The sequence below is a fragment of the Ahaetulla prasina genome, chromosome 8 (assembly GCF_028640845.1).
Source record: "Ahaetulla prasina isolate Xishuangbanna chromosome 8, ASM2864084v1, whole genome shotgun sequence".
In the NCBI taxonomy this organism is placed as follows: Eukaryota; Metazoa; Chordata; class Lepidosauria; order Squamata; family Colubridae; genus Ahaetulla; species Ahaetulla prasina.
The window spans coordinates 32,270,873-32,283,496 of record NC_080546.1 but is presented as its reverse complement, the minus strand read 5'-3'; the positions used below and the strand labels follow the sequence as shown (position 1 = coordinate 32,283,496).

At 34.8% G+C, this 12,624-nt stretch overlaps 1 protein-coding gene across 8 annotated transcripts in view; it reads right to left on the bottom strand.

Annotated features, from left to right (window-relative positions):
• Positions 1 to 12,624, bottom strand: part of FBXW7 (F-box and WD repeat domain containing 7) — a 139,978-nt gene that overhangs the window by 21,307 nt on the left and 106,047 nt on the right. For 7 of the 8 annotated variants that reach the window (XM_058192146.1, XM_058192150.1, XM_058192148.1 and 4 more), the window contains 2 exons: positions 10,553 to 10,694; positions 6,292 to 6,426 (listed from right to left, as the gene is read on the bottom strand). In XM_058192146.1, coding sequence (XP_058048129.1) covers positions 6,292 to 6,426; positions 10,553 to 10,694 — 277 coding nt within the window. Of the gene's footprint in view, positions 1 to 6,291; positions 6,427 to 10,552; positions 10,695 to 12,624 lie in introns of those variants that run through there. The other variant, XM_058192154.1, reaches the window with a different exon arrangement.

The window sequence follows — 12,624 nt, the reverse complement described above, 5'->3', positions numbered from 1 at the left end:
AAACACAAAAGGATGCTCAATTTTCCAGTTGAAATTGTAATTTAGCCAATCCATGTGTGGTAAGATCAAGAAGTTTTTATAGTGTTGCATTCATTGGATAGACTCTTCTGCCAAGCTCAGACAACACCAAGGACTCCACCTTTCAAACCTAAGCTACATATATTCTCTTCTATTGGAATCATCTATGGGTGTCAAATGCTTCAGAAAGCATGCAAATGGGAGATAATTGCATGTAGCAAACCTTGATTAAGAAATGACTATTTTTCTGCATGAATGCCTACGACAACATGCCCTGCCCACCACAGTCAAATATAAACCTCTAATAAACTGCACAGCTGGATGGAAAATAACTCAACAAAGCAATTGATAAATGATGTGGCTAATGATCATAGATGCTCACAAACACCAGCACACCATAAATAATCTCAAGGAGAAACTGGAGCAATCCCTAATCCCAGAACACAGAAAAATGCTGATAACCCATCAAGATTAAATCTCTAAGACAAGCTGGAAAAAAACAAAACAAAACTCCAAACCAAACTATACAAACTAAACCAAGAAACAAAGACACACCTGAACCCAAATGGGTAGTCAACATATCCAGCTGCCACTATAGAGCACAATATCCTCCAGAAAGGTCTCAACTATTTAACATAGACACTACTTATCAGTTAGAATTCTTTGCAGTCTTAGCAGCAGCATTAAACATCACAAGAAATCCAAGAAAACATAAAGCAATCTATCAATCATACCACAGAGCAGAAGAATACTGAAGAAGAACATCTTCTAAGTAATAAGGAAAGAGGAAAACATTAACACACTAGCACTCCTGGATATCTTCACCAGCAAGGGAAACAATGGCAAATTAGAAATGTAATTCTATTGAAAAATAACTCACACTAATCAAGTGCTCCATTACCAAGCAACAATCCAACCTCACAGAAGTGGATCTGTGTAAGAATGTTATACAGCAGCAACAGGGAACACCAGAAAAGGAAACAAGACTGCCTATATGGTATCTTCCAATAAAATGGATGCTCCTACAAGTTTATCAAAAAGTGCCTGACCACTCAACCCACCCAACTAACACAAGATATAAAATGGACAATATACCAAAAATATATCAGAAATAATTAACAGACAATTATAACCACACAACATTGCCAGAGCACAAAAAGCAAACAAATCCCTCCAAAACATCTTAAGTAAATGATCCAGGAGCCCAAGAATACAAAACAGAAACCATTTATAACACATAGTTATAGTGCTATTGCTATAGTGTAAGGAGTGTAAAAGCCACCAAAAGGAACAGAGATAGAACATTAGCAGAGAGTATCCATGAACTAAACTAAACATTAACTATATAAATATAAAATATAAATATAAAACATAAACTAGTTCTTAGAAGACACACGAAAACTCCTTAATCTCACAACACTTGGTCACTTTCAACCATAGTTTCAATTGTGAAACTGTGAGCATCCAAGGTAAATCCAAAAATACTAGGGAATTCCTGGAAGATTCAGACAAATCGGCCATCAATAGACACACAGACAAAAACTATTTTTACTCTCCATTAAAAAGAGACAGTAAGAAAGCCAAGAAGGAAACCAAAAGACCAGAACACATTCTCTTTAGCAGTCAACATCCAAATAAGCAGAGATTAATACCAGATAAACACTTAAGCAGAGAACAATACCCTAATCAAGATTCTACCAAGGGGGGAAAAACACATCTCCACCAAAACTGGTAGGGGAAGCTACTGAATGTTAATCAGGGAGCAAATTCATACTCACTCACATTGATGATGTTACCCAGGAGGGTAATGAAACTTCTGCAACCAATCATACTCAGAAAGCACCAAGGACTCCACAGTTCAACCATGAACTACATACAGTCTCCTCTATTGGTACTATATGTATTTCAAACTACCAGGTTACGGTAAAAATAATAAAACAGTAGAATAGACTATAATTTTTGAGAATAAATGGAATTTCTATATAACTAATAAGAAGAGTTGAAGACTTAATTTAAAACAATAAGAATGGTTTCTGAGGAAAACAGGTTGCAGCATAACTACACAATATAATCTGTGATTCTAATTATTTTGCTGAAAATAAATGATGTTCATTTATGAGGTGATCCTGAGTTGTGAAACTATATATAACAATATTATATTGCCTTATTTATTTAATGAAGCATTATGTATTTTGGTCTCCTTGATTTAATCAAAAATATTTATAGTTCTGCATTTGAATTTTCTTCAGTTCTTAATCTGGCAATTTATGCTCTGTAAAATGTGCATATTGTCCTAAATGTTCTTAATAGTATTGACATATTTTAACAGGCTAAAAACCTAATTCAAAGCAATTATATAAAGAAAAAATGAGACCATGATTGGAAAGAAACAGCACATCAATGAAAAAAATATAAAAGAAAAATACTACTCTATTTTACACTCAAATCATTGAAATGAACAAAAATCATTCTGAGAATTAGGGCAAATTATAAGTAAAGGTAGTAGTTCTAAATCTACTTTATTTTAGTAGTTCTAAAATAAAACTGTAAAGTCTAAGACTCTAAATACTTCCATTTAAGGGATATATATGAGTCCAAGGAGAGTATCTTAGATCAAATTCAAAATATTTCTGAACTAATCATAATCCTATCTTCTCAATTACAGGATGGTTTAGAAAATTATAGAGTATGGGGCCATTAGAAATTACCTCTTGAATATAGCTATCTCCTTCCAAACCCTTTACCTGCCATAGTAAATTATCTGTAAATTATTTTGTGCAACGAATCAATTTGTTGCACATTCATTTATTTCTTTATGTGATACATGATGGCCGAGGACTACCTATATACCAGGGGTTCCCAACCCTCCAGGCCACAGCCCACTACCAGGCTGTGGCCTATTTGCAATTAAGCCACGCAAGCGGCAGGCTGGCGTGTGCACACATGCACACAAGTCAACTTGCACAAGTCCAGGTGCATGTGCGCCAGCCTGCTGCTTGAGCAAGTTGAACTGAATTTGCACGTGTGCACCAGCCCACTACTCAATATGGCCCAATTCCCCTCTCCCCTCCCCATTGGGCTGCAAAACCGCAAAGGTTGGGGGACGCTGCTGTATGCAATGTTGAAATTCTAAAAGCTACCAAACTCTTTTAAGCGAATCAGTTTGATGTAGTGGTTAAGGCATCAGACAGAAACTGGAGGGCTATGAATTCTATTCCCATCTTAAGCACAAAGCTAGTTAACCGACCTTGGGGCTGCCACTCTCTTTCAATCCTAGGAAGAAGACAATGGTAAGGTACTTCTGAAAAACCTTGCAAAGAAAACTGCAGGGACTTGTCCAAGCAGCTGCCAAGAGTAAATTTAAAAAAACAAAAACACCTAGCTTAAAGAAACCGTCCAGATAAACCTCACCTGACTCTTGTTAGGTAATTGGGTTGTTGCTATGCTAAAAAAAAAAAAATAGGCCCAGGGCTTCCATCAGGCTCCCAACACTGGCTACGGAACTGGTTAACTGCTATAATAAGCTTTTCAAATGAGAACATACAATTGTTCTAAATCCAGGCTACTCACTCACCTTCTCCATTTCCCATGTCAAGACTACCATTTTGTCAAAGACCATGAAACACATATTTGAGAATTATTAATTCCCAAATTAATAATTCCCTCTATATTCAATTTGATCTTCATAATATGAGACAAGACAATGTTCCATCCCATAAATAAGTGAATCAGAATATTATTTAAGTAAGAATTCCTTAAGCTGAATATATTGAAGATATATTGAAGATATTGCTGGGAAGCAGACAGTTAGTAAAGTTGGGAAGCCTAGTGGAATGCAGCAATCTGAATTACTTTCCTTTAGGCCAAAATTATCATCATTTTGCACCATAATACCTGTGCCTTCCTTTCCCTGTACACATTGCAACAAAACGTTAAGACCTCAAATATGTTTAGAATGTTCAGTTTCCTGAAATATAGTATAGGTGATGGAAATGATTAAAAATACAGTCAACCAAACAACATCTATCCTGATAGGCTGAATGTGGCTGTTCAAAACTAGCTAATGCATTTTAAAATACATCCATCAAAACAGGATGATATACTGTTAAATGTGTTCATTAAAATTTGCCAAAAGATATTGGGACTGGGAGGGGAAAGGCGTTTGACAAAATAAGATTACACTCAAAATTATACAGCATTCTCATGACATTTTTTCAACCTTATTTTCACAGATTGACAAAAAAACCAATTAATTGAAACAGAAAGCATTCTTTGGAAAAATGGTCAACTAAAAAAAATGATTAAAACCTACTTGTCCACTTAATCTTTCCTTTCTAATTAATAGGATAGGATAGGATAGGATAGGATAGGATAGGATAGGATAGGATAGGATAGGATAGGATACTTAGCACATGTACTCCCAGTGACAACTTTACTGATATTCTTCAAAGACATAGTAGACATCCTTCTATGAGAAAGGATTTTAGGTAAACTGAACATTTAATTTTTAGGCAAAAGATTTGAAGAAATAACAGCAGGATCTTCTATTTAAGCAAAATTATTTTAACTAGAGAAAAGCTCATTCTAGCAAGAATCATTTACATATTTCTGGAGCTTTACCAACTTTTATCTGTGGATTGGGTGACATTTCCCTAGTCAGAGCTAGCTCACAATATGCGTTTCTTTCCTGGTCAAGGACCAGATGACCTCTTTGGTTAGGAAGGTTTTTTGATATATTCATCTGATGGGCCAACTGCATCCTTTCCTGGATTGGGAGGCCCTACTCATGATCATTCATGCCTTAGTCCTCCTCCCTTTAAAATCACTGCAATATGTTCAACATGAGACTATCCATGAAGACCACTCAGAAACTACAATTGGTACAGTATGGTTGGCACCAGCTGTAGCATGGTACCCTCCTGTAACACTATTACAGGTAGTCCTTGACTAAAAAATCATTTGTTTACCAACAGTTCAGTTACAACAGCACTGAAAAAAGGACTAACAACTGGCCCTCACAACTTACGACTGTTACAGTATCCCCATAGTCACGTGATTAAAATTCAGGCTCTTGGCAAGTGGCATATGTTTACAATGGTTGAAGCATCCCAGAATCATTTTCAACCTTCCCAGCCAGCATCTGACAAGCAAAGTCAAGGGGGAGGTACTTAATGACTGCATGGTTCACTTAAGACCTTCAGTGATTTGTGACAAGTGAGAGTCATAAAATCTCACTTAACAACCCCCTTAGTTAAGAACTGAAATTCTGGTCCCAAATATGGTTGTAAATTGAAAACTACCGGTATACAAGTTGTATTTGTTATTAGTATTAGTAATTGAATTTGTGAATTCAATTCAAGGTGCTAACTGTTATCTAACATGTCCTGCATATATAGAAGCAGGACTGGTTATATCCTATTATGTCTGCCCATTTGATAATACCCAACAAAGTCAGCATGCTTTGGGTTCATCTATTAAACAGTGTCAGTTCATGAAGTGTGGTGCTTCTGTCATTGTATATGCCCTCTGGAACATTTTCTTTAACATCTAACCAAATCCAATTTTATCTGCCTTCAAGAAAGCACTGAAGACCAGGCTCTTTCTGCCCGGTCACTGAGATAAGGCATAAAGAGTGTCCTTTAGTATGGCTGAATATTTTGTCACTGTCTACCCATCCTCCCCCGCATGGTTGTAAGAATTTTGTTTTAACTGTTCTACTTTCTTAAAATTTGTGAGTTAACTAGGGTCATGTATAAATAGGTGGCCATAAAAACTGAATAAATGAATAAGACTGCAATAAGATTGCAATAAAGATTTATATATTTAAATAAATAGGTCCTCTGTCCATTTTGTTCAAGGAAAATTCTACAAACTCTACAAGAGATTATGTCACACAAAATGAAACTAGTCCCCCCAGGAAAGATAATATGCAACCTTTGGGAAGCTAAATGCCAACAACGTAGAAAGTATTTAATCTAAATTATTTTAAATTAATTGTAAAGCTTCAAAAACACTACAAATAACAAAATGACCATAACAAAAGTAAGTTAATCAATGAAATGAAGCATTGGTCTTGCAAGCATTTTTATTTAAGCTAAGAACTACATTATTAAATCATAGTTTTCATCTTCCAGACTTTTTTTAACACCAATTAACAGTGTTATGCTGAAAATATTGAGGACTATAATTAGTTAGGAAATGCTTAAGGGTGGCAAATGATAGATTATATAGTCAAACAGTACCCAGAGCCCAATATTAAATAAGAATCCTCACCTCTTTGGGGAGCAAGGAAATGAAATCTCTTTGAAACTGGGGTTCGATCACTTGCATCATATGTTTCACTTGGGTAGGTTCACAACTATCAATCAATTCATCTAAGGCAAGCAACTTCTCCGGTCCACTCCAGCTCTGAGATATACAAAATTGCAGTTCCTTTTCATACTATTGTTTCAACAAACTGTACTTAGAAAATCTTTATAACATTTGGAAACTATTATAATGAACTCTTGAATTAAAAAAATATTCTTATTTTATTTAATCATTTAAATTCACTGGTCAGCTATCTCCAGTGGACTTAGGGTGGAGTACAATTAATAAACAAAAAAGCAGCAAGAAATATTAAATCAACAGGCATCCTAGACTGAAATACTCTGCTAACAAATCGCACAACACAAAATAGGGGCCATTAAATGTGACAAATATCAACCCCAGGTTGGGACTAGAATCAGGTTTTCAAGGCTTTCTGGAACCCTAAGAAAGATTACTAAAATTACTAAAACCTAACAGGTATGTTTAAGAGAACCAGTTTGGTATAGTGGTTAAGGAATAAGACAGGCAGGAAACCAGGAGTCCATAGTTCTAGTCCCACCTTAAGCAAAAGCCAGATGATGACATTGGGCCAGTCAGTCTCTCTTAGCCCTGAGAAGAACGGAAGGGCAAGCTACTTCTAAAATCTTGTCAAGAAAACTGCAGGGACTTGTCCAGTTAGACACCACAGTCAACACTGACTCGAAGGCACAAACTTAAAGTTAGCAGAATGTAAGCAAAAAAAAATGTTTAGTTATACATTTTTTTAAAGTTTTGAATAAAAATAAAACAGATTAAAACAGGAGTTCTATATTCATAGTTTTTAGCAGTTATCTGCAGATAACCATGTGATCAAAGCTGTACTCCTTTGTATTTTTGTGTGACATCAACACAGATAACAAAGGAAGTGACTACCATTTTGACTTTTTTGAGAATTACCCCCTAAATGTGGGTTAGACAGCATTACAATCAGATGGGTTCATAACTGGCTGACAAACTGCACTCAACGTGTATTCCTTAATGGAACTGCATGTATATGGAGAGAAGCATGCAGTTGACCCTCTGGAGTACAGAAAAGAACAAAGATAATTAGGGGACTGGAGGTTAAAAAGGAATGAAGAATGGTTGTAGGAATTGGTATATCTAACTAGAACTGACGTGACAGCAGTCTTCCAATATCTAAGAGGCTGTCAGAAAGAAGAGGGGGTTATCCTATTTTCCAAAGCAGCTGAAGGACAAGAAGTAATGGATGGAAATTTATCAAGAGGAAATCCAATCTAAAACTAAGGAGCAATTTCCTGACAGTGTGAACTCAGTGAAATGGCTTGCCTCCAAAAGTGAGGTTTTTAAGAAGAGATTGGACAGCCATTTGCCCAAAATGGTATAGTGTCTCCTGCTTGAGAAAGGGACTGGACTAGAAGACCTCCAAGGTCCCTTGCAACTTTTTTATTCTGTTCTATTATTGATTCCTGGAGTTAGATAGCAATGAAAAATGCCACATATTCAGTCTTTAAAATGTACTTCCTTAAACATGAGTATGCAAATTATACAGATAAGCATAGATTGCTTTATTGTATTATGATTCATCGATCAAAAAGTATCATTTGAGATTTAGGAGTACGTAATTTGCTCACTGACTGCAAATAAGGTCATTCTTATATGGACACAGAAAATAATTTAGTGATATTTAAACCCCTGATGTTTAAGTATTTTATACTTAAAATACGTACTTACGGGACCGCCTGCTGTTACCACACGCCTCCCACCGACCCGTACGCTCCCATAGAGAGGGACTTCTCAGGGTGCCGTCTGCCAAACAATGTCGGCTGGCGGCCCCCAGGGGAAGGGCCTTCTCTGTGGGGGCTCCCACACTCTGGAACGAGCTTCCCCCGGGTTTACGCCAAATACCTGACCTTCGGACATTTCGTCGCGAACTCAAGACTCATCTTTTTATCCGCGCGGGGCTGGCTTAAATTGGGATTTTAATGTTAAATTTATTAATTTTAAACGGGGTTTTTTAGTATGGTAAATTTTAATCACTGGGCTAATTTAAATAAGTTTTTTAAATCGTATTTTAAACTTGTATATTGTATTGTCGGTTTTATTATGCCTGTACACCGCCCTGAGTCCTTCGGGAGAAGGGCGGTATAAAAATCAAATAAAATAAAATAAATAAAAATAAAATAAATACGCTTATTTTGACTGTATGAAAATTCTGCTGACAATTAGCTGTCAAAATTTGCTAAATTTTGCTAATTTAGCTAATTTGGAAATTTGCTAAAATTTCCTTATAATTAAGATACATATTAATAATTGAATCAGCTCACCCTTCTATACTTTAAAATAGGATTAACAATTAACAATCCTATTTAAAGTTTGCCTATTTAAAAGATAAATCACTTTATCTTTATGATTACCCAATTCTCTAATATCCATTAAAGATGATCAACACTGGAAATTTTTAAACACTGGAAATTTTTAAGAAAATGTTGGATAACCATCTGACTGAGATGGTGTAGGGTTTCCTGCCTGGGCAGGGGGTTGGACTAGAAGGCCTCCAAGGTCCCTTCCAACTCTGATGTTATGTTATGTTATGTTATGTTAATTATGTTTCTTTTGTATTATGGAAATTCTCTATACACTTTTACAAGTATCAGATATACTTTTGCCAAATCTAACTCTGTCATTTATCTCAGGAATGCTGGAGAGTTCCTCAATTTAAGCACCCAGGTTGCATTATACTCTGGTCACCCTGGAGATATATCTTGTACATGTATGTTTTTCAGTATTTGCTTTGTTATATACCACCCAGAACCTTGTGACACTTCACTTTTTAAAAAATATATTTATTTCAAGAAAGTTGCATTAGGATGAGATTTTAGGAAGCAGAAATTCTACATGGGACATTTTCTAACATATTGAGGGAATCAAAATATGCATGCAGTTTTAGTAATATGCACTTTTGTTCTTGAATAATATGCATGTTCATTGTTTGACCATATATTTATAAAAAGTATTTTGGAATTATGTAATTAAGCTTATTCAAGAAGTATTAATTTTGTTACTATTATTCATTAATTTTATAACAATCGAACATAGTCTAATAAGGATGATTGAATTTTAGTTTTTTAGGTTTTGTGCTAGTAAATAGCTAATATGGTATATTATATGCTGAACTGATATTTTTAAATATTCAATGTCAGTAACTATATTCAACTATACTAAAAAATTTGAAATTACAACATGCTGATTTCTATGGATGTTATTGCATTTAATGTTTTTTAAACCAATACCATACACAATGATTTCTATATTAAGTGGTTTTTTTAAAAAAAAATTAATATATGAAGTATTTCAAGTAGAAATCTTTCATTTTAATTTATAACTAAGATCTATAAAACTTTATCTTTTTTGATTATGTGCCATCAAGTCAGGGTTAATTCGTAGCAGCCACCTAAAATAGATTTTCTCCATGACTACCTGTGTCTAACCTAGTTTTTCAATAATGCAACCATCACCAATGTAATTAAGTCCATCCACCTTGTTTTATACTTGGTACTGTGTCTTTAAACATACTTAATTAAAACACCGATACAGGACCAATTAAATGTGTACTGCATTATAATTTATTGTTTGACTTTGAAATTTAATAAAGATAATCAAAGAGGCGTGGTGGCTCAATTTAAACATGCTGGAGAAGGTCTGTGCTCTAGTGGTTCAAGTCCTACCACTGCATGATGGAATGTGTTCCCATCACTTGCCTCAGCTCCTGCCCTGCTAGAAATTTAACAGTATATAAATGCGGCGGGAAAATAAGTGTTTTTGTGTTTCACCACATGCTCTCCAATGCAGTGTGATGTCATGCTGGCCACATGACCACAAAAACGTTTTCAGACAGCACTGGCTTAATGGCCTAGAAATGGAGATGAGCGCTGCCCCCTAAAGTCAGCTATGACTTGTGGACAAAATACACAGGTTTAAAAGGTTTTAAAACCTTTTGTAAATGTTACCTTTATTTTATTATAATAAAGATTGGGAAAAAGAGAAAAAAAGAGCAGGATACACACAACACACAGTTTATTAATTTTCATTATTTCAAAAGAAGAGTAAAGAGAGAAAACTAAAGTGGTGTAACTTTATAGTGAAATACTCTGCATTTGTTCTAATAGATTCACAAAAGGGTATTCTGAATTATTACAATTAGCTAATTAAAGAAACTTATTATTACCTGAAACATTTTCAGCCATTCCTGAAGCCCAGTTGGCGGTTGGATAGATGTAATGCGACGGCGTTGCTGTCCTTGACCATTGGCTGCTCTCAGATCTCCAAATGTAGTTGGTGTTGCTGAACAAGGCACAAGCCCAGTAGTGCTATGGCAGGAAGTATAATTAATTCAGATTCCAGAAATATTTATTTCTATTAAATATCATATTTCCTTTAGCAAGCTCAATTCTAATTATTTAAGCAAATTTCATTATTATTAGCACATTTTACCCAATCCCTTCTCCTTTACAAATTCAGTGTTTTGATATTTTATGACTATGAAACTTCCAAAAAAGTTGTACTTAAACCCTATAAAAATTTTAAAGTGTGAGTCAAGTTTATTGAAGAAGGGATATTATCCAAAAGAGTAACAAGGAATTTGAAGTACTACTTTAGATGTATCAAAGGCCTTACACTGATTCACTAGTATTTTTGAGCTTCAGTTATGTAGTCAAATTACTTTAAATCTCATGATCCCTGGTGTTTATATACCAGTTTATAGTCATCTGGGCATTGCAAGGTACTATGCTAAATCTTAGCCATAAAACCTCAAAGTGAATTCATGCAGAAAGTGCAAACAAAAATAGAGAAAAACATAGCCACTGGGAATTAAAGAGAGCAACACTATACACAGGAAACTTGACTTTTTAATAAACAAACAAACAAATATACCCCCCCTCCATATGCACACTGAAAAGCAAAAGCAAATAAACCAATAAAACTTTTGAAAACATGTCAGGAAGAATTAGTACATCCAGTTATCATGGAATGATGACTGTCCACTGAAAACAGTAAGGAGTAAAATACACTAGTTGAGTATTTTACAGCTTATAGTATGCTCGGAAAGACATAGAGGGCTGGAATTACTATCAAGAGTAGAAGCATAATGCACAGATATTTTATTGCACCTTTACTTGTTAACAATTAATATGCAAGTGGTACTATAGCCGTCAGTTGACCATATCATTATGTAACTGGACCGCTGACTAATTCAACTTTTTCTTTTTCCTTCTCCCTTTTATAAGCTATCTAAATCTGTTCTGGATTGTCCAGAAAATATAATTTTAGAATTATCTTTATATAAATATCAAAACTAAAAATAGAATTTTAATCATCTTCCAAGTTAAAAGTACAAGTAGCTTCGACTTATGACCACAATTGAGGCCAAAATTTCTGTTTTGTCCCATTTTATGATCTTGTCTCAGTTGTTAATTGAATCATTGCAGTTGATAAATTAGTAACCCAGTTGTTAAGTGAATCTGGCTTTCCCATTGACTTTGCTTGTCAGAAGGTCACAAAGGGTGATCACATGATCCTGGGACACAGCATAAATATGAACCAGTTGCCAAGTATCTGAATTTTGATCACATGATCATGGGGATGCCACAAAGGTTGCAACTGTGAAAAACAGTCATAAGTCACATTTTTCAGTGCCATTGTAACTTTAAACGGTCACTAAACAAACTGTTGTAAGTCGAGGACTATGTGTATTAAAAAGTAGAGCTAAGAAAATATTCACGTTTTAAAATAATTTTAACCTCTATGGTATGTTGTTGATTACAAGCATATTTCATATGGACTTGCCTTTGAACAGACTAAATTATGAAAAATACTTAGCAAAATGTCTGAATAGCAATAATTTTTGCTTAGAAATTCAAAGCTTGAACTCCGTTTTTCTAATCAGTGCATCTATTGCTAACATACATTTGAATACTTAGCTGCTGACTTATTTCCTTCCCAGTTTTTCTGAGACTCAATTACTATAGGGCTAAATATTTGAAAAACATTTGTGTAGGAATACTAAAATGTATTTTTTTTAAAAATGGAGCTATGGTTTTCAATTCTCAAGTATTTACACTTAAGAAGGACTTCAGGAAGTAGGACTACGAAAAAAAACTTCTGCTTCAGAGACTACAATTAGGTAGACCAGAAGTCAAAAACACTCAGCTGGCTCAGTTAACTGCTTCAGTGTATAAGATAGCCTTTTGTGTTTAACAGCATCATTTTTCATTATATTCTCTCACTGAAAGAATGTCT